Source organism: Anneissia japonica, unplaced genomic scaffold (assembly GCF_011630105.1).
Source record: "Anneissia japonica isolate Jap-2015-1 unplaced genomic scaffold, ASM1163010v1 scaffold1165_len1893470_cov193, whole genome shotgun sequence".
Taxonomy (NCBI): Eukaryota; Metazoa; Echinodermata; class Crinoidea; order Comatulida; family Comatulidae; genus Anneissia; species Anneissia japonica.
In genome coordinates this window covers 176694-204203 of record NW_022709613.1, presented here as the reverse complement: position 1 = coordinate 204203, position 27510 = coordinate 176694, and the positions used below count along the sequence as shown (strand labels likewise).

Sequence of the window (27510 nt, the reverse complement as noted above, 5' to 3'; positions counted from 1 at the left end):
AAGTTTATTCAAACAAAATATTCATAACTATTAAATAATTTTAAAAATTATTTAGTATTAATATTTATTTTGAGTAGAATGTAAATTCGATTAAAAAAATAATTAAGAGTTCGGATTTGGATCAATCGCCATATTTAATTTCACGAATTATTAGCAGCTCGGGAAGTCTTTTGGTCGTCTTGACAGTAATTAAATTTCATTTTAGAAATGTTATTGCAATTCTAAGACTTTAAAACTAATTATAAACCGAAGAAAGGGTTATTCAAGAATTGTTTCTATAACTTCGTTTATGCTGACCAGGTAGGTAGACACCTTGAGAAGCGTTTCTGATATGGATGTTTGGATGAAGCTAGTCTGTCCAGTTCTCCTACATACAAACAAGCCTTGTTTGGCTAGGTGGTTGAATTCGCGACGGCGTACCTTTTTACAAATACATCTAAAACGCTTCGTCTTAAAATTTCATATCAAATCAGCCGTGTAATGGCTTCAGATAATGCTTATTTTAAGTATTAAGTTTGCGATTATAGCTGATGAATAGTCTATGTTATTGGGTATCGCTGATTGAGATTGCCATAAAAATGCGTTTGCCAAGGACAAGGTCAGAGCTCCGGACGGCTGCACGTTGTGACTATGGACCTGGTCCATGGCATCATACCATTTTGTTGAGTTTTGATTTGCCGTGTTAACCACGCTTTTACGATTTAAACGAGAAGCCTTTAATTACTTTATTTAATTTAAAAATGAAAAATTGTAATACAAAAAAATTAACATAGTACAATAATTCTCATCGATCCATAATTTCATAAAAATCATGATTATTGGATTAATTTCATTCTTGAAAAAAGGTGGTCAGTAAAATGAAGTCATTTTACCAACAAGACCCCCTCAACCACAATCGATTAACAAAGAATGAACTGTCTTTGTCTGTTTAAATTCATATTTTCTTAATTTAAATATACAGTAATATTTTTAAAAAGCAGTTTAAATGTAATAATAATTTAACCAATTCACTTTGAAGCGAAAAAATTGAAAACTGATATCAGAACACATGAACACTCAACACTCAGTGTTATGTGGTTTTTAAAAACGAGTCAAGAAAATTTTCAAGTTGGCAAATTTTAAAGGTATGCCATCTATTTTTGGTTTTTTCGATAATATTAAGCTAAAGGTGTTCTGTCAGTCAAAACTTGAATGTCTAAAGATTCTTTTAATATTAAAAAACTTGGGAGAAGGATGTTAAGAGTGCCTCGACACAGATTACAAAGTTCAGTATGTCTGATTAACTCGCACTGACTTGAGACAACAAAAAATCACATGCTGAGAATACATAAAAATGTCTTGTTTATAAATTAAATTTATTTGAAAATAGGGTGTTACCAACAGAGAAAGCCGACGCAATCTGATGCGGTTTATCATCTGATCTCGTTTCACCATAAAATATTAACAATTTTTAATATTCTACCGCCGTTAACTTAAGAATGCCTCAACGCAGATTACAAGTTCCAGCGTCTGATTAACTCGCACTGACTTGAGATGACAAAAAATCACAAGCTATAGAATATATAAAAAATTGTTTAGAAGTTAAATTTAAAAAATAGCTTATTTTATACTCTGTTTTGCCCACAAGTACTGAAAACTTAACTAGATTTATCAAGAATTTGGAAAATGTACTTGTTTAGCTTCAAAGCCGTTTGACCATTGTTTCACTAGCAATTTTATTAAATGTGACTATAAATGTTTTTTTGCCTGTGTGCAATATGCGCCATGCTACAAGACGGTTGATGGCAGTTTGCATTAATGTAAACTCATTTAACTAACCTATGTTTTTTTTAACATCTCAGTAAGCCTCAGATCTTGTTGTCTTATTGATGATAATGTAAATTAAGCAATTATTTTTCTATTAAAGAAAAAAAAATTGGTCTTTAAAATCATGTGTTAAAGATGTACAGTAGTGTCCTGTGAAAAATGCAAAAAAAAATCATAAAATCATTGTTTAAATTAACTTGCTCATATTGAAGCACTATAAGATTATCAACTTGAACATGAATTTGTGTATTTAAAAATTGTTTACCCCTAATTTTACAGCAAAAAATGATAGAAACACTTTCCAGTTTGTGGAAATTTTTTTTATTATTACTTTTATTATTATTATAAAAATCAGGATACACATTTTTTTTTAAATTCAATAATTTCTATGCTCAAGCTAATTGTTTATGCGTTACTGCAAACTCAGCAAGTTAATTTCAGAATTATTTTTTGATTTTTTAATATTTTTAGGAGAAAATACATCATTAAAGCATGTACAGTACACCTTTGACTACTACCAATTTATTACAATGTAGTCATTATTTAAATTAGCTTCTTCAATGTGCATCTGATTTTGTATTATTTTTAATGCCACATAGGTAGGGCCAACCTTAAATTCTTTTTTTTAATCAACTTACTAACATCTTTGTGTATCAATGACGAACTAGTTTTTAGCTGTAATAACTCCTGTAGTATTATAAGTGATTTCATTTGGAAGGCTTAAAATGCAATATTGTGTTCAAAAATGGATCTTAATACAGTACAGTAACAACTTAATAGTAATTTTTTTTTCCAGACATTTACGAGGTATTATTGTTAGTTTAGTAGCACTTTTTATTTTGTAATTTTTGAACTGGCTAGCCTGACAGGGTTGGAATTTCCTAAAAATGCTACATCAGCAATAAGTTGATGGCCTCTGACTTAACTATCAGCAATTTATAACTGTATCCTTCTACAGTACAGTACAGCATCAATCAACACTTTTTATTATTTTTTTCAGTATCATTTTCTGTGGATGCCTACTGTATGTTAGGCAAAAGTCTGGGATTTACTACAGCAGTGGAATGCCCTTTCTACAGCAATTGCTGTAGGAAATTTTGAACACTGTCTGAGCACTCCACTTCTTCATAGAATCATAGCACTTGTTGTACTGCGAGAGTTGTTGCCTATTGTGCTACACTATATTTATTTTAAATATCATTCACAAAGAATACAAAAACATGTTAGTACACTGATCAAAGCACATAAACTAAGATTAAAGTCAGGCTTCGGAGGGAAAACAATTTTGGATATGTTGTAGAACTGATTATTCTAAGACAGAAAAAAGTTGTTTAACGAAAAACTATGGAACGGTGAATGAGATACAGATTTTTTAATATTCAAAAATCTGTATCTCATTCACCGTTCCCCAGTTCTTCATCAAACTACTTTTTTCTGTCTTAGAAAAATCAGATCTACAACATATCAAAATTTCTTTTTCCTCTGGAGTCTGACTTTAAGTTTCAATAGTTTTCTATTTTTATTTATCTTAGTTTAGTATCTGCTTTCCATTGTTCACACTTGTTGATTTAACAAGAAACTATCAGATAAATAGCTACTGTACGATGTGTGTTTTTTGTATCTAATTAGTAAATAGTGAAAGTACAGTAACGATTGATGATGCAGCAGCGGTTGCTGGCAGTGACTTAAAATAGTGATAGTTGTGGGCAATTGAAAGACTTACTGTTTGCAAATGTTAGACATGGATTCTGATGTGTAAAGTGTACTGTAACTTTTAACACCAGCATCCTCAGTCTCACAGTACCCTGGTTAAATGTCTACTCTACTGTGGTTTTGTAGTTAAGATACCTGTACCATAATGACAGTATGTTGGGTTTGCAGACAGCGGGGTTTTTATGTGTATTTTTGAACTAAAATGTAAAATTAATTGTTCTACAGTACATTCAGAGCTGCAAAAAGTGTGTGACTTCACGACCGGCAGTCGAAGGCATTGCACATGTACCCGGAGACCACCACAGTTGGACTAATATTTTGGGCTGGAGGAACTTATCTGGATAAATAAAAACATTTTTTCCAGGCCTGTCTGTGAATTTTCATCAACGGCAATGAACTGTATCTGTATACACTTAAACTACAAATTAAACAAACATTAAAATATAGTTAAAACATTACAACTACAACAAGCAGGGTGTTTTATTCATACATAATTAACAACATGGTATGGGGTCACTTAATTTGGTGTTGGCCTCATATTAAAGTTTAATTATGCATTGCATAAACTTACCACCATCACACCTTCTCATCATAAAGTAATGGGCAATAACAATAGAAAAGAATCGTTCATCATCACAATTAATAATAGGGGTCTTGACAAAGACAGGATAGCGTACTTAGATAACGTGCGACCAATCTTCTTAGTCATGAATAATTTTTCTCTTATCAAAACTAATCGCATGCATAAACTTTTTACCATCACACCTCATCACAAGGAATAATTTTGTTAACAAATACATTTTCCTAAACCAACACATTTTATTCATGCACGTTGATATTATTATTTTAATTTTAAACTTGGCAGTAACCAGAACAAAAAAATATGTCAACTACAGTACCAGTGTCATCCCTACGGTAGCATCGCAAACAATTGGCATAATTAATCAGAAAGCAGCCAACCCACACTTTTCACCTCCAAGTAGTGGCACCAGATATGGTGTTTTAATGAATTACCTGTTGCAGTATAATCCTGAATCTGTTGCAGTTAACAGTAAATTTAGCGCAAAAAATTGAACACTTTTTTTTTGTAAAAGGTACTCACTACAGAAAAGCTTCACTTACAGTAGTATATCAATGGTGATCATCACCAGAACTAAGAAAGTGTGTGGCTTTGACTTGGGGATTCAACTACTGAGTTTGGGTAGGGCTGATTTCAAAAATGGGTATGTATGCAAATGCCACTGGCTAGTACAGTAATACATACAGTAGCTCGATGCCTCCTGCCTCTACCGACTGCTAGACTGCAATACTGTACTTATTTAATGCTGTCCTCATAAATCTGCTTTCTTCGATTTTGTCCAATCATCGCTTGGTGGGTCCATCTCTGGCCATCAATTCTTCTTTCAATGACTGCTAAATGAACAGCCCCATCTTAGTCTGAAGTGGTAGCTAAGTCCCTTGTTTTACACCACGCAAATACTGTATAAAGTATGTTAATATAATATTACCTAACCAACCAAGTCCTACAACTAATTCCAACTTAAAGAAGTTCTGATGTTAATTGGTGTGCTGTATTCTACAGTATTAAAAAGACATCCTATCATACTGGCAATTCCAACATAAATTACGCATTATGTACTTGACAGTTTTACGTCTTTTGAATTTTGCTGTATTGTGAAAAACAAGAAAGTTGCACTTTCACTTCCATATTCATTTCCAGATATCCATTGAAAAATGATCATCAAAATTCTAAACTAATTTTATAAATTAAATTTTAAATTTAGATTTTAGGGAAAATTTTGGATACAGTAATATATACAACACATGTTTTAATTTTTTTAAATAATTTTGTTTTTAGTAGTTACTCTTCATGTTTTTGTTCAAAAATATATATATCTTAAAAAAACTAACAAGTTGTCGGGAGAAAATCATGTGAGCGGGGATGCAAAACTTTGTGCCTAAATTGTCATCATTTAACATTTTCTCATTTCCAAATATTCACTAGAAAACTACAACTAATAATTTGGTGTGAAAAAAAGGACATCTTTACATGCAGAGGTCAAGCAAAACACAGGAAACAAAAAAAACTTGGCGTGAAACAAAATGTTTAAACTTGCAAAGCAAACACTTAATGTAGTTATCAGATCCTAATTAATATGCAATTATTAACACTTAATATTAATTTAAGCAATTTACTTCTGTGATCTAGATTAAGAACATATTTTATTAATGCAGCTCTCAATGAAATATCTACATTGCATAATTTATCCTTTAATGCATTCAACAAGCACAATCTGAACATCAGATTATATAAAACATGTAGTAAGCCTTTTTTAATTTGTTGCTGTATGTAAATAATTATAAACCTTATTCAGGCTGACCTAATTGCATAAAGTAAATATATTATTAAGAAAGCGATACACAATTTCCAAAGAAGTGGTTGACAGGTTCATATTATGAATACAGTATGAGCTAAGTTTCTTTTTGTCTTTTTATATTATCAAATAGTGTTCTGAAAAATGTACAGTACATATTCAAAACAATTTTTGTATAGGGAATCAGTAGAATATTTTCAACAGTCTACAGAATTGACACTTAAAATTGTGATTGGTTTATTTGGGGTGGGAGAATGTTTGGGGTTGCAGTGGAAAGGATGTAGTTATTGTAACTGTGGCAAAGACATTGTAACTTAATAAATAATACAGTTGTGGGTGTTGCTGGTAGGTGTACAGTACTACAAATAAGATGCTGACTTGAAGTGAGCTTCCAATAAGAGGTGACCTGTGAAATTTCATACAGATCATGCCGTTTGGATGCTAACTGTATTGCTGTCTACTGTCTACTACCATAGTACAGTAGTACTTTTAAGTACATATAATTTCTTGTGGACAACATTCTTCATAATGCTAATTTGCTGTGCTAATACAAATCTTTTCAGATAAAAATATTTATATGGATGTAATGATTTTGCTGTGTAATTTTTGTTACGAGCAAGCCTGCTTATTTTTGTGAACATCTTGAGGATTGTGGCGTTAATTTTGGCAGATACCCGGGGGATTGAGGTCAGCACAAGTAACAATGAAGTTCATAAACCTACAGTCCCTGGATGATCATTGGTCCAAAAGAATTGTTGGGATGTTCACCTACCTACAGTATTACTCTACAGAATATTTGGGTCCAAGGGCTTGTTTCTACCGAATATCCACTCATTGGTGGATTATCAGATTAGCAAGATAAGAACTGCGTTGCAACTTTATTTTTCATTCCACATGAAACTGTTACTGGACCGATACGCTACATAAACATGATGTAACAATTATTACCATATTGTAATTTAAAATAAAAAGCTTTAACAAAAAAATAAAATCTTTTATAACAAAACAACATTTTTGCGCGACAACAAAGAATTTCTTTGTACGAATCATCATTGTTTCTTTAAGAAACAATGATGATTCGTACTGTCCAAATACTAGCTCATGTCTGTATAGAAATATAAAACAATGGTTGTACTTTTATTCTTAGGCCAACAATACTTAACAAAAGAGAATATTTGTTGTGTTGATTTGTTTGACCATAGAGGTATTATAGTAAACTGGTTTTACTGATTCCTCCTAATAACAAATTATAATATTATGGTTCATGCTGTATCAGTGATAGGCCTACTCTATCTCTGGCTTGGTGGAACATTATTAAAGAACTTAATATGTCGAAAGGTAAAATCATGTAGGAAGCCTGAATTATTAATGAGAAGGGTAAAAATGAACTCTCAATTACGTCCATTTCGACAATTCTTAGTATACCAGATATAGGCCTAGCCTACAGACAAATTGACCTTAGGTCAAATTAGGCCGCTATGTATGTTGCAGTTAAAAACTACCCCACAAAGAACGGTTCTTTTGTTTGAAGAACAGTTCTTCACCATTTCTGGCACAGTATTGATTCCGTGACCAAGAACTGTTTTTTGGAATGCTAAAAAGAACGGTTCTGTTTTTTGTGGGCCCCGTTTCTACTGCCACAAACAACCGTTCTTTTTTGTCAGTAGAAACAGGCCCCAAGTTTATTCCAAAGCTACTGTATTTATATATCTCTACAGTATTAATCTAAATGGTTTCATAATCAGTAGAATATTTGTTGGCTATTGCTGGAAAGGAGTACAGTACTTAACTCTCCCCTATCCCTTTTTGCCACCCCTGGATCTGCCACAGAACAAAGTTGTAGCTGTAGAAAGTAAGGGTGAGTAATAGACGTTTCAAGGGTGAGTCGGTGATGTGAAAAATAATTGCAGTATTGGCACAATATAGATTCTATTTGAAATTTATAAGGTCCTATGATCATATCATTGTATTCGGAGCTAGTTACAGGCATGTTGTTGAGTTCCAAAAACGTGGCTATGTGATGAAATACACCAGATGAGTTAGTATTCCATGGAAAGATATGGTAAATACTTGTAGAATATATTGGTATGTTCTGAATTTTAATTGTCACCAAAGAAAGTTATGCTGCTATAGCCAATTTAGTAGTTGGTTAGTAAACCATTTTAAAATGATGTTATTTTTGTCACAACTTGTCCCCACCCAGTCAGCTTCAAAGAACAGCACATTTAATGTACAGTACCAAAATGTAATGTTTACTGTGTACAGTACATGTTATTGTACCTGTTTGGTGGCCCCAGTATTGAAAGAGTTTCCTGAACCATAATAGGCGTGTACCGTAAAGAACAATTTAAAAAGCATTAGCCAGGACCAACTGAATCTCATCTTTATTGTTGAGCATGGCAATAGATAAACACTGATCCATGATGCCATGGGGTGCAGTTGTGTGTTTGCTCGTGATTACTCGAAATCAGTGGCGGACTCAAAAATTGTATATTCTCCATGTTTTACAAAAGTTTTTACAAAAATTAGCTACGATCTTTTATGTAACTCTAATTTTTTTAGTTGATTATTCATTAAAATAGCAAAGTTTTTCATCTTTTGACCTACTTCGTATCTAGTGTAGGTCACACTTGAGCCTACTGTACCGTAATCTCAGCTACTTATTGTGGACTTTAATTGCTCTAGGGTTGGAAGGGAAGTTCCAATTGATTATTGGTCTAGGAAAAAGAATACTGGTATCTTGATGTCCTAGCATTGCTTCATCTCTAGGGTATGGTGATAAGCCAAAAGTTAACAGAGATAAGTTTAAGCAGTGTGTTTACAAACAGATATACAGTTAATCAAAGAATACTTTTTAATTTTCAAGTCATGCGAGAAATAGATTGAGATTTATTACATTTTCCCTGATGACTTTTGCTTTAATTATAATACCGATTAGTGTTGTACAAGTTGTAGTGTTGTGAAGCTTTTTTTCTTTAAAGGTGTGTTAAGAATTTGTGTGAAGAGTTTGAAATAGTTTTTTTTTTAAAAACTGCTTTCTGAAATTTTTTTCTATTTCCAAATTTATTTTTATGAACATGATTTATTTTAATCGTACTCATTTAAAACACAACACAGTGAGACATAATGGTATTATTTGGTGTTTTGTAGTATAAAGTTAGATAATTAAAAAAAAACACTAATCCATGCATATCTTATGGCCCTGTTCCGCAAGCTGTGGGTCAGTGACAACCCAATGTCCCGCAATCGCTTTAGATGCCACTTTAAAGAATGCTGAGAACCGAACCCCGATGCATTTAAGTTTACTTGACATTTACATTACCATGTAAATACATTCCTGTTATATAAACAGGAGCCATTGGTAAAGTTTTGGATAAAAGTTGAAAATAAGTACTACATCCAAATACTATATGGTAGGCAACTTCATCACATTATGCTTTAAAATACTGTACAGAATCATCATTACCCTCATCGAAATTGTGCATGAACAGATACTGTATATCTACTGTATTACTATGCTGCCTGTGGAAGTTTGTCTTTCACCTCATGCCAAAAACATTTTGAAAGGGAGACAATGTAGTTTATAGAGGAACCATTAGTTGGATTACCGGTATAAAAAAAGAAAGCAGTAGTGTATCAAAGCTGGGAATGTGACGACATGTTGCTGGAATGTTTAGAATTGTTGAAAACAAACAAACGAACGATAGTATTTCTTGTACCTGAGCAACAGTTGTGATCAAAGTATTGAATGTATGTTTTGATTTACTAATTTTCACAGCGTCCAAAATTTGAGTTTTTGCATATATAATAAAACAAGTACTGTACTTGACAATCATATTTCTACATCCGCCACAGATACACCAAAATTAAGTTTTTCAATTGCTGTATTTCTTAACATTTTTCAATTCTTCAGAAGTAGCTGTTTGTCTTTTGCAAACCCTAAATATTTCATGTTCTACTACTAACATTATGAGTTACCAGTACAAATGTACTACATTAGGGGGAAACATTTACGACTTGAAAACAATATTTAAGCCTTCATTGTGTTTAATCCGCTGATATACTGTAGCTGTTGAATAATTATTTTCAAGCCACAAAACAATTTAGTGTTTATGCATAGGAAAATACATTCTAGTGCATTTGTACTTTGTTATTAGAGAATTAAATGCTGTTAAATGTTGATAAAAATAGTTTTTGAGCTGTAGAACTGCTATAACAAGAGATTTCCTAAAGCTGCTGTACAATATTCGACTCCACAGGACCAAATTACAGACACTCTGAAATTTTGGTAACTACTGCACATGGATAATGTAATAGCTACAGTATTGTACACAAAAGATAATATAAGCTTAATTTTCAACATGGTCCAAGAGGACATTTGATACCTACAAAAAATAAGCTGCTAACCGTTAGGTGCTCATACAAGTTCGTACATTGTGCTTCTTTAAAATTCAGCTCAATAAGGCAAGACTTACTTTATACATTGTTTAGCGAACCTGCATAACGCAAATATTGATGATTTTGAATAAAAATTTTATTTTATTTTTGGCCAATTTGCCCAAAATAAATGGAAATTTTAGAAAAAGTTTTTTTTTCTTTATTTTTATTACGCCCTCCACTGCCTTGAAATCTCCAAAGATTATAGCCTGGTTCTCACGAGAGCCCTAGTATCTGGATCGGGAGCTAACTGTTAGCGCTAACCGTTAGCACCTGCGTGAGAACGCCCAATCAGTTAGCGCTGTTCTGTTAGCGGTATCCGGATACGCTAACGGTTAGCAAGCGCTATCGGTTAGTAAGTTGAGGGCATTTCTATCATCAACCAATCACACGTACGCTTTTACAATTTCCAGTTTCTTACTGGCCAGTGATTCGGTCATCATATTGTTGGCATCCGGATCGGGATTTTCTCGCATGGATGCACGGCAGCTAATGGTTAGCAGGATCCGGATCCTGGTAACCTTTAGCTGCCGTGTGAGAACATAGCCAAAATGTATATTTCTTCCTAATTATATAAATTTGAAGCATTTAACCATCTCATTTTACATTCACCAATAACATTTTATTTTTATTTTTCCCCTCTGTTTTGGCAAAACTATTTGCCAAATAAGAAAACAAAATTTTATTTTTATTCCACCCTCCTCCGATGACCTTTAAAAACATAAGTATGTGAAACTAGGAATTAAAAAAAGTCTCACCTAATCAATAAGTTTTGATGATTTCCTCTGAATAGTGTGAATGCTTTAATTTGTGACTTCCTGAGCAGCAAGCTTTTAGGCAATTTCAGTATGCGTTGCTTAGGTAATCCAGATTTACATATTAACTGTAAATGTTCTCTTATAGTGATTCAAATATTTTGGAAGATATACTTTACCCTAAAATAGTAGATACAAGTAATTAATGACTTAAAAATTGTTTTTACACACTGCAGTGATAGCTGAAAACAATCTTGAATATTTAGATTACTGTAGGTTGTGGACTACACGATCGATGTCCAGAACATATTTTATTTTTAATTTCTTTTTTCATTCTTTACTATTGTGAGAACTGAGCCTGAAATTATATCTTTTTAAGTACGGTAATAATAATGTGACATGATAAATAATTTAAGTAACCCACTAGAAAAAAGTTCACATCCCTTTTAATTGTTGCCAAGGCTGATGTTTTTAGAGTACTATAAAGGTACTCCCCCACAAAGTATTCCTGATGTTTCATTTAGATTTGCATTGTACATACAAAAGGTAATATGTGGCAAAGACAAGCCAAACCAATCACTGGTAGCAAAAATCAATTTTTAGTTATTAATACGGGGTTAAACAGGAAAATGAGAGCTATAAAATGGTACAGGAATCATTTAAATCCAACATTTCCTTATAAAATTACAAGCATTCAAACATGAAGCTGTTTAAAGTACAATACTATTTCAGAAATCCGCCTTCAAAGTTAATGATTTTGGGCGTTTCTCAGGCAGAGACTATCACCAAGTAGTTAAAACTGTTGTTTTAACATTGAAAATCGGGAATATAATAGCATGGCAAGATGTATGATATATAAAGGTTTAGTTTAGTGCAATAAAATAGATTTCAAAAATTTTGACATTTCAACATGTTTTGGCCATTATGTATCTCTAAAGTACGAATTGCAACTGGTTTGGCTGGTCTTTGCCACATATGTTGACTGAATCTGAAGCAAGATTTAATATTGCTGTATTTTATTCCTCTCCAGCCTAGTCCACATGAGCTGCCTTTATGCTGAAGCCCATTAGTGACCAGTGAATGGACAAGCTCTGTGTACAGATGAATTTTAAGAAGTGTTTCATTATTATTTGGCACAGCAAGTAGCAAAAGTCATTTATAAAACCTTCAGAACATGTGAACTATGTGCAAAAGTCAGTTGCATCAGCATAGCTCATGTGAATGAAGCATTGAATAAACAAGCAGAATATTATACTGTATACCATGGCATATTTCCCTGGATTATTATAAGGCAATACTTTGAAATTAAATTTAGACACTGAAATTGGTGGGGCGAGGGGAGGAGGGGATTCGACTTATACTCCAATTACATATTTCTAATAAAAAAAATCACTGTCAAAAGTATGATACCATACGACCTAGGCCTAATTCGACAAGTTCAGCAACACACCTCCGCCGATCGCATGTACAAGAAATCAAGTTATTTTTATACCTACCACTACCAGTACACGCATTAGGAAAAGAATCAGAATATGATTTGCCACAAATTGGCAACAAAATGTTTTGTAAAATCCAGCTAATCTTAATTTTTAACGACTCTTTGACAATGTATCTGCAACAGTAGGCTGTCGCAAAATTTCTCCGTGGTGTGGTTTCGACATGGTAAATATTTTGACAAGATATCCGAGAGGTACACAAGTCATTTGGAAGCACGAATATGCGTTAAAATCGTATCTTTAAACACACGGGGGGTAGACATGGTTTCGGCCTGGGTTGTGAAAAAATGAATGCGGAACTAATTCCTATTCAAAAACGTAATGGTTGGTTTCAGTATTTAAACCTCACTAAAGTGGAAGTACCGGTAATTGACTGCTCTACGCCCATGGTAGATGCATACTGTCTGAATGTTAAAACAAATCGTTGCGCTCATCATTTACAATTTCATTTTTGGCATTGCTCCAAGTACCTTACTGATGGTTGTGCCTCAGACAATTAAAGGTGGGATAGATACTGTAGAAAACAATAGGAAGCTTTTGCTTGTGCAATGGTGTTACCCTAGGACGGATATCTCTATAATCATTCTGCATTCTCTGCACAACATGAATTTGACCAAAACCATGTACTGTACTAGAGTTCAGATGATGAGAACTCGGTTTTTGCATGGACATCTGACTACAGTGTGTGATATCACTTTACGTTTGAAATCTTACCGTTGCTGCGCAATCAAAAGCTCCCTAATATAATAGGAGACTCATTGCTGGAAGTGTCCTAAACCTGTGTTGCCGTTATCCAACAATTATCGTGCAAAAAGGTGCCCATTGCTGAGTGAAGACAAAAATATAGTGTTTAGGCCTACAGCCTCAGAGATTGGCTGTCTCAGCTAATGTGACTGGCTCTGGAAAAACCCGCTGTTGGCGTTTGTCACAGGTTCTAATTTCTGACAAGCATCTAAAATGTTCAAGCATCAGAATGAATTTTGAACAATTTCATGTTCTTGCATTTTACAGTATAAAAGAAGAGTTCTGTATATTGAAAAAACACTTTTGCAAATAAATCTAACTTAAAAGTATATTAAAATTATTTTTATAATACAAATCTTAATAATAAGCTATTGATTTTGCAATCTTTGGGAGCGGTTTTCCCCAAACTTACATGCCTGATATCTAATGAATAAGTATTCATAACTTTGCTAATACTCAGCCAATTTTCATCAAATAAACACGGTTTTAAAGAACTCAAACAGAATGTAACACCACCAAAACCTCTTGAATTTTTCCTACAGTACAATGGCTGGTTTTGCCAGAGCTGGTCACAAATGCTGTACAGTAGATTAATATGTGTGAAAAGTGTCTCAACTGAGGTTGAATTGCAATCTTGGATGTGCTGTATAGAAACCCTGACAATCATGTTTTTGTGTCGTATACCGTAATTGACTGTCCAAGCTCGGTGCATCATTGTTTAAGGAAATGGGTTTTACCTAACAAAAGCAATGGATCATAATTCATATACTAATTCTTGTTCTATTTAAGAAATGAACTTAATTCGTATGTAGATAATCATGTTGAAAACCTGAATAATTACATTTTTTCACTGTGAAAAGAATAATTGATATTGTATTTGTCAAATTGCAATTTTCTTTTAACATGTCAATGATCTGAAATTTGAACTTTTCTATTCTACTTCTAATTATTTCCATTACTAAAAAAACACTTATTAATTTATGGTGATATAAACATTTTGTTATTAGTTAACAGCATTCATGTTGCTGGTTTATAAAGGTTATGGTGGTTGAACAATGCCTGATATATTTTTTTTTTTCTTATTTACTTATGGGTAATCCATAATTATCAACATTTTTTAAAGAGTACAAAACATACGCTTTAGGAGGGGGTTGAAAGTGTAGGCATAAGTACTCTTTTATGAAAAACATAAAATGTTGATCTCAAAATGACACAAATCAACATTTTATTGTATAATCTTTCGGGGGAGGGAGGGGGTAACAGAAAAGAGTATGTTTTGTACACTTTTGAAAATGTTGATAATTATGGATGACCCCTTACAATGCATGATGATACCTTAAATACGGTAGGACAGTATTGATATAACAGTTACCAGGTAGTCGAGCACGTAAATTTCTGAAATTAATGTATTTTGCAACGCAACATGAATAAATTATGACGCCATCCATTAACGTTATGGTTAACGGCGAAAACTACCTACTATTTCTATTAATAGTACCTTATGAAATACTGTCTGGTACAGTATGTAGTTAAATTTTCAATATTAATTTTTGTAATTTTGTTTTTCAAAATACAATAGAATAGTAATTTCCAATTTAATTGGGTGATGTTTAAAAGTAATTATTTACACAACATTTAATGTTTATTTGGATGGCCAAGAACCCGAAGAAAGTGGGGTATTTCTTACATTGTAGCAAAGACAAGCCCAACCAGTCACTCATCGCAAAAATTCTTAGTTATTAATACAGTGTTCAAAAGTAAAATGAGAGCTATAAACGGGTAAAAGAGTTATTTAAATTCGACATTTCCTTAAGAAACTACAAGTGTTTGAACATGCAGCTGTTTAAAGAACAATATTTGAGGTATCAACCTTCAAAGTTTATAATTTCGGGCATTTCTCATACAGAAACAATACCAAACCATTAAACATTTTTGCTTTAACATTACATATGAGGAAAATGACAGCATAGCATGATGTATAGATATATAAAGGTTATTTAATGCAATAAAATAGATTTCAAAAAATTTGATTCCAGCATTCCAGCATGTTTTGACCAATATCTCTGAAACAGGATTTACGACGAGTGACTGGTTTGGCTTGTCTTTGCCACAATTATGAATATTGCCTCTTAATAACATTCCTATCCCAACATATTCCCAGTTCAACCATTCTGTATGCAGAGTTAAAATAATCTTGCATTATAACATTCTCACTTAAAAAAAACATATAGTATATGCTGAAGAGCTGCTTCCCCATACTACAATAGAAAGACATATTTCACAGGCTAAAGTTCACATAAAATAGACCTAAATAAATCATGTAAACGACATACCTACGAACAATAATTTTTTAATATGGCTATCAAACTAAAGAACAACATGTTTCACAGATTAAATAAAGGCCCATTCTATCTATAGACAAAACTAGAAGAATAAGAAAACCAGCAATTTTGCACAAATTGAATATCGATCAACTCAACAACCTACATTTCACACAAACTAAAGACCTACACATTTCTCACAAACTAAAAACCTACAGAATTCACGCATACAAGACCAACACATTTCACACAAACTAAAAACCTACACAATTCAAGACCGATGTGTATAAGAGACAGAGATGTGTATAAGAGACAGGTACACGCATTAGGAAAAGAATCAGAATATGATTTGCCACAAATTGGCAACAAAATGTTTTGTAAAATCCAGCTAATCTTAATTTTTAACGACTCTTTGACAATGTATCTGCAACAGTAGGCTGTCGCAAAATTTCTCCGTGGTGTGGTTTCGACATGGTAAATATTTTGACAAACATTTCACACAAATTAAAAACCTACACAATTCACGCATACAAGACCAACACATTTCACACAAACTAAAAACCTACACAATTCACGCATACAAGACCAACACATTTCACACAAACTAAAAACCTACACAATTCACGCATCACAAGACCAACACATTTTACACAAACTACGTACACATTTCACACAAACTAAAGGACAACACTGCACACACTACATACACATTTCACACAAACTGAATACCTATACTTTTCTTGCAAGCTAACGACGTGCAACTTACACACAAACTACGTACATGTATTTCACACAAACTGAAGACCAACGCACTTCACACAATACATACACATTTCACACGAACTAAAGACCTACACATTTCTCACAAGCTAAAGACATTCAAATTTCACACAAACTAGATAAATTTACACAACCTATAGACCAACACACTTCACACAAACTTAAGAAACCACCACATTTCATTCACAACTACATACACATTTCACACAAACTAAAGACCTACACATTTCTCACAGGCTAAAGACATGCAAAAGTCACACAAACTAATGAGCTACACGTCACTCCTTACACACCATTCCTGATTACTTCGGTAAAGCATACACAGCTAAAGATCTACATATTTAGTGCAGAATAATAAACATTTTACATAAAATAAAGACCTACAGTACAAGTTTTTTTCACAATCTGTGGAATTATTTACTGCAATCTCTACTCTCGTAGTCATTTATCTTACTGACATTATAGATGCCACATAACAGAAAAATCTTCTATTTGCTCATTTTGAAATATTGCAAAAATACTGGTAATCCAATTTATATGTTATAATATTTTGGGGGAATAACAATTGCTTAGTGGTGGTTTGTGCCTCTAGAAAACTATAAGGTCTATAGATGATTCCATAAATAATTAATGTTGATTTTCTTATCAAAATGTTCAATAATATTGTTTGTTAGTTATATCATTCGCTTAACCCTATACCATAGTGTTTAGTCAATCGTATTTAGTGAAATTGCCCAATGATTATAGACTAAAAAACAATGTTTCCAAACAAGCCCTATCAACCCAAAATCTTGTATTGTAAGTCTATGATAATAGGCTCTTATATATATTTTTGTCCAAAAAGAAGTGTAAAGATAATTAAGAAGGCCATTTTTCAAACTTTGATAACTTACCTGGACGCAATGAAGCAATCAAAAACAAATTTGGAACATTGATCTGTCGGTTATATATAGAGATTTGGTGGAATACACAAAACAACCTGTATCTCTTATTTGAGACGCGACTTAGTGCTGCTATTCGTAGTGTGTGGAGATTGTTTAATACTAAAGTTTTCTATTAAATTTATGCAGCCAAGCATTGTAATTATTATCAGGCCAAAATAAATATAAACCTGACGTCGTGATTTGTGATTCATGATGCTCCCGTCATGTTGCTCACTTATTGTTAAACATATCCACAGTTGGCTAAAAATATGAAATTGCGGACTCGCCCATATTTTCTTGTCCATCTTATATCACTCAACTAGTTCCTCGATGTGTTCCATCTTGCAGCCTTCATATCATTGCTATCTGTTCCTTGCTTCCTTACTAAGACTTACGGTGGTCATACTTTTTCTTGGGCTGCATCTTCTCTTTGGAATGAACTTCCATCTTTTGTTAAAGACTCGTCCTCCCTTGATTCTTTTAAAATAAACCTAGACTTATTTGTTCACCAAATTTCAGGGTACAATGCGCCTTTGATCATTGTTTTGGAATTGGCGCAATATAAATTGTCACCATTTTCACGAAGAGACACAAACTTCAAAAATCATATTTCTTCAATTTTTTTTTTTTTCACATTTTCATTATGTACATCGAACTTTACCTTTTCATCTAATTTTTAAGAGTGGAACTACACTAATTAGCTAAAGCTAATTAGCCATTGTGCACAAACCAAGAAAAATGGATTTTTCGTTTATTAAAGGGCGCGTGTGCGGCGTTGTGATCGTTAGGCAAGAGATTTTCCTAGCTTACCTAGGCATAGCGGTACCCTTCTTGCAGTACAGCTTGGGATTGGTCTATACACGTGCATCAAATGTGGAATTATTCGTAAACATAATGAATAAAGAAGGATAAGCTGAGATTGTAGGCCTGTTTTGGTCCTTGACTACAATGGTTAGCACATAGCTAAAATACAGTTTGTGCAAGTTTGTACCTTAACAACGGGTGCGCGTACAGTGCGCACCGTTTTCATGAAGAGGCACAAACTTCACTCTACGTGTAAACAACATTTGCTGTGTTTATTCTGATCGTTTTCACGAACATACACAAACTTTTCACACTAATTAACAGGTTGATTAAAGTTTAGAAAAGAAAAATAAATTACACATTTGGATTGTTTAATGCTTTATCTTTATGTAAAAAAATATTCAAAATTTCGAAAAAACATTTGATAGTGAAATTTACAGATTTGTGAAGTAGTCCACTTCAAACATTTTTTTCAAAACTTTTTCGTCGAAATTGAAGTTTGTGTCGCTTCGTGAAAACGGTGACGAAATGTTTGATTGATTGATTATAACCATATTCCAATCCCGATCTTTGCGGCATTCTCTGCTTACTCTGATTTGCTCTTACTCTAATTCCGGATTTGAAAAGTGTTTCCAGGTGCTCGGCTATCACACTACAACATGTCACAATATGTATGCCTACTTTTGAAAATAAAGTGTGACAATACATAGTCTATAACAAACTGTGTCTGTATCCAAAATTTTACGTTGCATAGTTTTGCACGACCATCTTCATAAAACTCCACCTCCCAAAACCACTGCAGCATTATTAAATTCCAATGTTCCACACCCGCATTCAGTTCAATTTGATGTGACATAGCCAACCCCTATAATTTTGTTTGGGCCTGAGATAGGTGTAGCCGATCTGTCGTAGAAATGCCGACACCTCCATTGCACCAATACCACCATAGCAATGCAACATTAGAATCCACTGTGTTTTTCTTCAGCAGTATAGATAGTAAGCCAACCAGCACTGACAAATCTCAAAAATTAATTCAAAAAGTATTATGAAATGGAGAGCAACAAGCCAACCTCAACATTTTATTAGACATTCAATAAAATGTAATCATATTTTTAATGCTTTGTGTGGCACAATTTGATGGACGATAAATTCTTGTAAATTCTAAAACACATTTATGATAATCCAACTTATAAATTAATGAAGTTTAATTCCCAAAATAAACAACCAGCAGTAAATAAAAAAAGATCTTTAAAATTGCAGTAGATTTCAAATTACAATTTGGTATTTTTAAAAAAAATATATTTTTCAAAATATAATTTGTTCTTTGTGACCATCTTACTGCAGATGGTTAGGGATCTTTAAGCTGGGTTTGCAGTTGCTGTTACAGTGTGTTTTTAGTGATTGTGTTACAAAAAAATGTGCATTTTAAAGGCCATTATGGCATGTAATATAGTCATTCTGACATCAGGTCTGATTTACAATAAAATAACTTATTTCCACACAATTAAGTTTTCAACCAAAGGGCTGTTTTATAAAAAAGTTGTGATGTAGAATTGACAAAAGAAGCATCCAACAAAGATTTAGAAGGATTATTCATGAAATCAATACATGCCGTACAATTAATGAATGAACAATGAAAATATACCTATACAATATACAGTAAATTATTTAATACTGTGTACGATTAAATACTAAATACAGATTGAATATTGAAATTTACCAGGAAAAAAAACCAAATAAATAAAAATATGTTGGTTCTTAATGTTTATTTAAACTAAGTTTAATAATATAAATAAGTTGTATATAATCCCTTTATGGCATTGCTTACATAAAGATCAACATGCACACATAGATGATGAATCCTTGGCTAATAAATTATAAATCCTTTGATAATAAATTATTACTGTAGTAGTATTATTTAAAATTATTAGCTTAGCTAATGTGCAAAATAATGGCCGTATTCAACTGGTCGTTGTTTGTTAAACCACACCTGCCTGCGCAGTTGTAAAATCATTTTAAATGAAGATGACCAGTCGAATAAAAAATAGGTAAATGCTCAACAAAACAAAATGGCTGCATAGCTACCACGATACATGCTGCGTAATCAAGGTTGCTTCAGCTTTTGGCAGTATGGGTTTTTCGTAAAAAAAATGTTTCTATCCAGTTTTTTTTATTCTGTTAGCCTACAAATATTGTTTTACTTCATGTGGGTAAATGTTATAATTTTTATCTTCTTAATTTAATCTAAATTATATTAACGCAAATGTTGTTGAAAATCTGACCAATCGGCCATGTGTGTTCTGCTGACGTGGATAACTTAACACTAAAGCTCTCTGATTTTTGTTATCGAACCAGTCAAATGGAAATAATACTCAACAAAATGTACCAGTCAAATAAGCCCAATGAAAAGTAATCAAATTTTAAGAAAGACTACTGTTAGATATTTACAAGCAGAAAGCAGTACAGTACATACATATAAATATTCATTGGTGTAAATGTCACGTGCATAGCCATTCAATGAAAAAGGTTTTTTTATTGATCGTTTTAAAAAGTGCCCCTGGCAGAAATTGAACCTCCCATCTCTCGCTGTCATGGCGAGCATCATAGCGCTTGGCCACAGAGGCTGCTGGTATGTCCTGGATACAATCCTACCAGCACAGTTCTTCAAACAACTGATAAAGTTGGGCTGAAGTGAACTATTTAAGTAACATCAAATTTGCTGCATAGCACTGTGGTTAATAAATAGTAAAATAATGGTAGAAACAGTCCTATGCAGCAACATTGTACATTTATAAAGCATGTGATGTTGCTTCAATGCTACATTGGTCAATTACACAATGTATACCTTTTTACAATGAGTAGTGTATGAACAGTTTTAGGCCTAGGCACTGGTTGTACTACAGTATTGGGGTATTCTCTATTTTTGTGTACACTAGCCTTCATAATTAAGAGCTGCTGCTTTGGTTATATATCTCATGCATGTCAATGTATGAAAGGTGTGAATTTTAATCTTTTAAAGGACTATTCTTTTGTTTCCTACACTATGTATCCTTACTCATTTTAGGTTAAGGTATGGCCATAATTCTACGACTTCAAGGACTGCCATGGTCTGCCAGTGCATCAGACATTCGACAGTACTTCTCTGGCCTTAACATCCCTGATGGTGGAGTACACATTGTTGGAGGTGAAGAGGGTGATGTGTTCATAGCCTTCGCAACTGATGAAGATGCTAGACAAGCAATGAGACGGCAAAAGGAACCGTTGATGGGGATGCGTGTTATGATTCTTCTTAGTAGTAAATCTGAAATGCAGGAAGTGATTGCAAAAAGCCGGCAGGCCCAAGGAAGGGATCCATTCCAAGTAGATGCCCAAAGTGTTACAAAAGAAAGTCCTGCAGCCATTGATGCTGCTCCTTCAGCGGTTAAAAATGATTATTCTGGGCAACAGACATATGATAGAAGAGACATGAGTTTTGCTTCACCGATGTCACCTGATCCTTCTCAGGGAGGACGACCGATTACAGGAGACGCTTTTCAAGACCGCAGAATGTCTGACCAAGAGGCACGAAACAGAAAATATGAAACTCCATTTGATGATCCTTATCCTCCTAGAGGAATAGTCCCAGAAAACGGTTCGTTCGGCCATGCAGAAGGCAGGTCAAGAGAGTACCAAGACCAAGATACACGAACTCCACGACAGGCATGGCAGCGTGACGCCTATCCAGATGGAAAAAGAGATGCCGGCCAAACTAGTTTCATTGATTCACACCAGCCTTATTACTCAGATCCACCTCGAGGTGATGGCCTTCTTGGAGATGTTCCTGGTCATCGAATTGCATCGCAACCTCCAAGAGCACCACCTTCACATGACCAGAGTTGGCCAAGAGGTGATCCTCGAAACAAAGACCCTTTCACACCTGATCATAGCAGAGACAATCCTACAGATGGACCCTCGGTGCCATTCAGTCAGCGTGGAAGAGAAGACCCTATGCAATTAGGCCAAAGATATGGCAGGCCAACTCATCCACAGGATCCATTTGAAGGTGCTGGAAGAGACTTTGTACGGGGTGAGTATGCACATGAGCCAGGAAGAGAAGGACGTCCTCTACGAGATAGAAATTTTGGACCTCCAAAAGAAGGACCACTTGTACCAGATGATCCTAGTTTACCACATGACATCGCTTATCAACACGAGCTGGAAGAGTCACTTTCGGTGTACCTTAAAGGATTGCCATTTACTGTAAAGGAACATGAAGTTGTTGACTTCTTTCGTGGATTGCGCATTGCTCGTGATGGAATCAAATTTGTGATTGATCCACGTGGAAGAATAACTGGTGAGGGATTTGTCAAATTTGTCTCTAAGCGGGATAATGTTGAAGCCTTAAAAAGACACAAAAGCTATATGACTAATCGATTTATTGAAGTCATTCCATGTACAGAAGCTGAATATCAGTCAATGAAGCCACCACGGTCTGTATTGCCTCCAGATAGGCTTGGACCTGAAGGACCTCCTCCAAGAGGTAGAGAAATGTTTCGAAGGGATGAAAATCGTGGTATTCCTGGTCTTCTAGATATTCCAACTCAAGAGCCTTTCACACCTCAAGATAGAGACCATCGAAGAGATATGCCTCCTGGTGGAAGGGATGGACCTGGTAATTTTCAGCAGAGAAACAGAGGACCTGGTGGTCCTTATTTTAGAGATCATGAAGGAGGGCCAGGAAGAGAAGGCTTTCATCCAGGCAGCAGAGAAGGAGGCCCAATTGGAAGAGAGAGGGGTCCTGGTATGCCCCACCCACGATTTAGGGATGAGGATGAAAATCCCATGGAGGCAGGTATGCCAGGTGTTTTACATGGAAAAAGAGGCCAGCCAACTGGACGTTACGGTGGAGACAGAATGGAGTTTGATGAATTTGGCAATAGAATCCCTGCAGATTTACATGGCAGACCTGAAATGCCTCTTGGAAGGCTTCCAGCACCATTTGAGAGAGACTCAGGACGACAAATTGGCCCAATGGGCAGGGATGTTAGAGCTCCAGAAGGTAAATATGAGTGGGAAAGAGGAAGGCCAGAGGCACCCTTTGAAAAGGATCATGGGCGTGCACCAGGTTATTTTGACAGGGAACGTGGGCGCCCAGATGGACCCATGTTCGAAAGGGACAGAGGAAGATTAGAAGGTCAGTTTGAAAGAGACTATAGGCATCCAGGTGGTCCAACAGATAGGGATGGTGGATTTGACAGGGAACGAAAGCGGCCTGAACGTCCAGGTGAAAAAGACAAGGGAAGGTCTGATGGTCCAAGTGAAAAGGAAAAGCAAAGCAGATTAAGCCAAAGAGAACCAGAGAATCTGCAAAGCCGAACAACTACACCAGATATGAGAGACAAAGTACCAACTTCAGAAACCAGTTATGTACGGAATAAAGATAGAGATAGAGGCAGTTCTGACCGTGGATCTTCTAGAGAAAGAAATAGATCTGACAGAACAAGATCAAAAGAAGGAAGGGACAAAAATAGCTCTGGTGATGAGCGTTCTAAAGATAGAGTACCAACTAGAGATAAGCATGTTCATAATGGACCATATACTACCCGTAATGATCATTCTGACAGGGATCGAAGAAGGTCACCATCAAAATCATCTCGTTCACATCGTGACAGGTCACGATCCCCAATTCGAAGCATGTGTGTAGAAATAAAAGGAATTCCATTTGAATGCCAGACTGAAGATATATACCAGTTCTTCAAAGGATTACAAGTTGCTTCAGAAGGCGTATTCATACCATATGATAGCAAGACTGGGAAAACCACAGGACAATGCTATGTTAACTTTGCTTCAGAGCAAGATGCACAAAATGCATGCAAAAAAACAGGGAGCACTATTGGTCATAATGTTATCGATATCTACAATATCCCTAAAGAGATCATGGAAGTAAGAGTAAAAGAGTATAAGAAACGATTGATGGATAGTACCACCTCATCAGCTAAAGTCACACCTGTCACTAATTCACCGCAGAAACAAACTGAGAATGGTAAAAAAGCAGAGCAGTGTAATGTAGTGAAGATGGAGAACGTACCGTATGTGTGTACTCTGGATGAAATATTCTCGTTCTTTAATGGTTGCCAAATTGCACGAAGAGGGATCAATTTTATTCGACATGTGGATGGCATAAATGCTGGAAAATCAACTGGGGTTGTCTTTGTGGAATTTGTAAATGAATCAGATGCTACTAGAGCTAAAGCTCGCAATGAAAATCCCATAAGAGGAAGGAATATAACAGTAACTGCTGCAAGTCGTGAGGCCTTTGAAGAAGCCATTGCAAATCAAGCTAATCGTTTAAATGATAGAAGACAAGTCAATAGAGATTCAGATGACAGAATTCCCCATTCAGGACCACAACGACATGGTCCTAGTGGACCACAACCTTTAATGCCAAGGTTTGGAGGGCCATTACATATGAGACCAGGCATGGGGCCTCCAAGGTTATCACGACCAGGTAGGCCTGGTTTGGTACAGGGAGGACCTCCCAGACAGCCTCATAGTGGTCCTCGCATGCCTGGTGAAGAAAAGAAAGGTCCACCAGAAGTGAACATCCAGAAGCTTGGCAACAATAACTGTGTCATCGGTATTACCAATCTGCCTATAGATATTGGCATACCGGCCATCTTAAATTTCTTCCAGGATTTCTCACCCCTTCCAAACTCTGTTAGGCTGCATTTCAGCAACTCTGGTCAGCCCACAGGAGATGCCCTGATTGCATTCCCAACGCCAATGCTAACTAGGTCTGCCTTGGAAGAGCTGAATGGTGCTATGTATGGAGGGAGGCCAATTGGTCTAAAGCTTACACAGGTACATGGTTTTATCTTTTAAAAGTTTAATTTCATATTTTTAATATACTTTTCAAATGTTTTAAATTTAAGTCAACAAAATATTAAATTATTAAATTTGTATAGTAGTGTCTGTTAAAACATTTTACGAGATCCCCATAATGGATTATTGTACTTAGTCAAATTGTCTTTCTGTCTCAAATTCTCTCCAATATATGTCCAACATATGATTTAAATTTGTAAGTATAATTCTTAATTGAATGGCTTATTTCTTACAGCCCCCACCTGGTGTTATGTGAGATGTCAACCCAAACTACCATCCAGCTACAATACCTTGATACTGTACTGTAATATCAGCATTGTCAAATTAATTCTTCCACGTTTTTTAAAATATGTTTGATGTTGTGTACGGTTAACAACACTATAATCAGTTCATCAAAATTTTTTTCCCAACATCATAAAACATCCATGATATAATAACAGATGCTACATACAGTAATATGAAATCAGTGTTTAGGGAATAGGAATGAAGAGGCTAGAGCAGTGAAGTTACAGCTAAGAAAGTTGAATAGTTTTGTTTCTATTTGGTCATTACAGTATGTATTCCAGGTTGAATTAATCTTTATTTTCTATTGGCTTGTTATTTTTTATGCACATATTAACCTATAGCAACGGGGCCTATCATCCTCAAAAAGTATCCCCTTCTAATTCAGAAAAGCAAGCATACAGCCAAGGGTACAACCAAGGGGACAACCTTCTTCATCTCTGCTTGTTAAATGAATAAGTTCGTGGACCCACCCATAGTATTGGTACATGCATCCAATTACACCTTATGAAATATGGGTGGTCTGTCCACCAAAATTTGTTATTTTGAGAATATTGATACTCAACAACTCACCCTCAAATTCAACTTCACCTTTGAGACAATGAAAATGTAGGGTGGTCTTGGGTTTCAATTTCCAATTGATGAGATAGATTTGTGTCAATAGGTTGAAGATGCTGCTTGCATAGTCTCTAAATTAGAGGGGTCTTTGAATTTTATAGGCCTTGAATTAAAGGATGAACTCTAGTTGAAAAAAATAATCTTTGCATTTGTTGCCTGAATTGAACCCAATTTAATAGCAATTGAGAGAAGCATCTTTACCAACAAACCACAATTTGTTTTTAATGCAAATCATATTTTGAAAACAACCTTAAAATTATTTTAACATGCTGAAACTGTTACTGTACTTTGTCATCACACCAAATTTTAAAGGTGGTCTTAAAAAGTCTTATTACTGAAAATAAGCAGCCATGGTCAGTATAATTTTAACATATATTTTTATTTCTATAACATGTTGCTATCTTCATCCTTAAATGGTGAAGAAACCACCTTATCTAAAATACCGTATTTATTTGAATAAATACTCCAGGACATTTATTATTCAGTAGGTAACACCTGGGGCGTTTATTGAAGGGAAGCATTAATTCAAAGCAGGGCATTTATTCAAATAAATACGGTAATCTAAAACGAAAATAGATAAGCAAACATTCTACTTATTAAAAACATCATAAAAAAAGGGACTATTGTAAATATAACGAATTGTAAATAGTGCTTTATTTCATTGGTTATCATTGATACTGTATTACTGTTTATGTTATTGTTTTTTTTTATCACTGATAGCAATTTGGTTTTTAGTATCTACCCACTAATTTTTATCACAACAGAAATTAAATGTAAATAGTTTTAGGTGTTTGAAAATCTGTAATTTTAAAGTTATGAATGTTATCATAATAACTGTTAAAATGTGACTTGGAAACAGTAAACAATGCTATTAACTGATCATTTAGTTATACACACAATTAGGAGCAAATGGGTAGTTACCTGCAATTTAGTTTGAAAAAAACAAAAGTTTTTACTTATTTTGTGTTAGTGGAAAGTGATTTAAAGTGATATGTACATAATTCTCCTTTTTTGATCTTCAAAATATATAGGTCATTCCTTTGCCTTCACCATACTTTAAATTAATTGAATGTCTTTTTTGGGACTGTATATTAATGCTGTATTGTGCTATTGAAATATAAATTTTGAAAAAGAAAAATCATAAAAACGTTATTGCATTTCAATAAAAAACATAATTGTTCTAGACTTGCAAGTTATACATGATTTAAAGAATTAAGCTTTGTTTATTTTACATGTGGAAAGTACATGATGCAAGATAGGATGAGAAGCTTTGTTTGTTTTTTTTGTGTTTTTACATGACCCAACCAACATCAGAAGTACAGTACCTGTAATTACAAAAACTGGGGCATGGTGTTGCTATAGTAACTGAAGCAATTTAATCAAGAAATCAATAAATGTAGCAATTTCAGAATGTTTTAAACTGTCACGTTTGTGTAGTCAATAAATCAGAGTTGATTTGAGTCATATTTTTTGGTTTTATAATTATTTTTTTTCACTCGTATATTTTAAAAATCACAAGAATATTAATTACAAAATCAGAAGATAAGACTTGGGGGACTTGCATAATATCAATCCTGCAGCTGTTGAGTCACTGA

General features: G+C 34.3%; 1 protein-coding gene across 1 annotated transcript; it reads left to right on the top strand.

Moving 5' to 3' along the window:
• The first annotated feature begins 124 nt into the window (after window positions 1-124).
• Window positions 125-27381, top strand: LOC117106848 (RNA-binding protein 12-like). The gene is made up of 3 exons (XM_033248321.1): window positions 125-300; window positions 21219-24994; window positions 25251-27381. The coding sequence occupies exons 2-3, from the start codon at window positions 21227-21229 to the stop codon at window positions 25269-25271; spliced, it is 3789 nt and encodes a 1262-aa protein (XP_033104212.1). The 5' UTR covers window positions 125-300; window positions 21219-21226; the 3' UTR covers window positions 25272-27381.
• The last annotated feature ends 129 nt before the right edge of the window (window positions 27382-27510 follow it).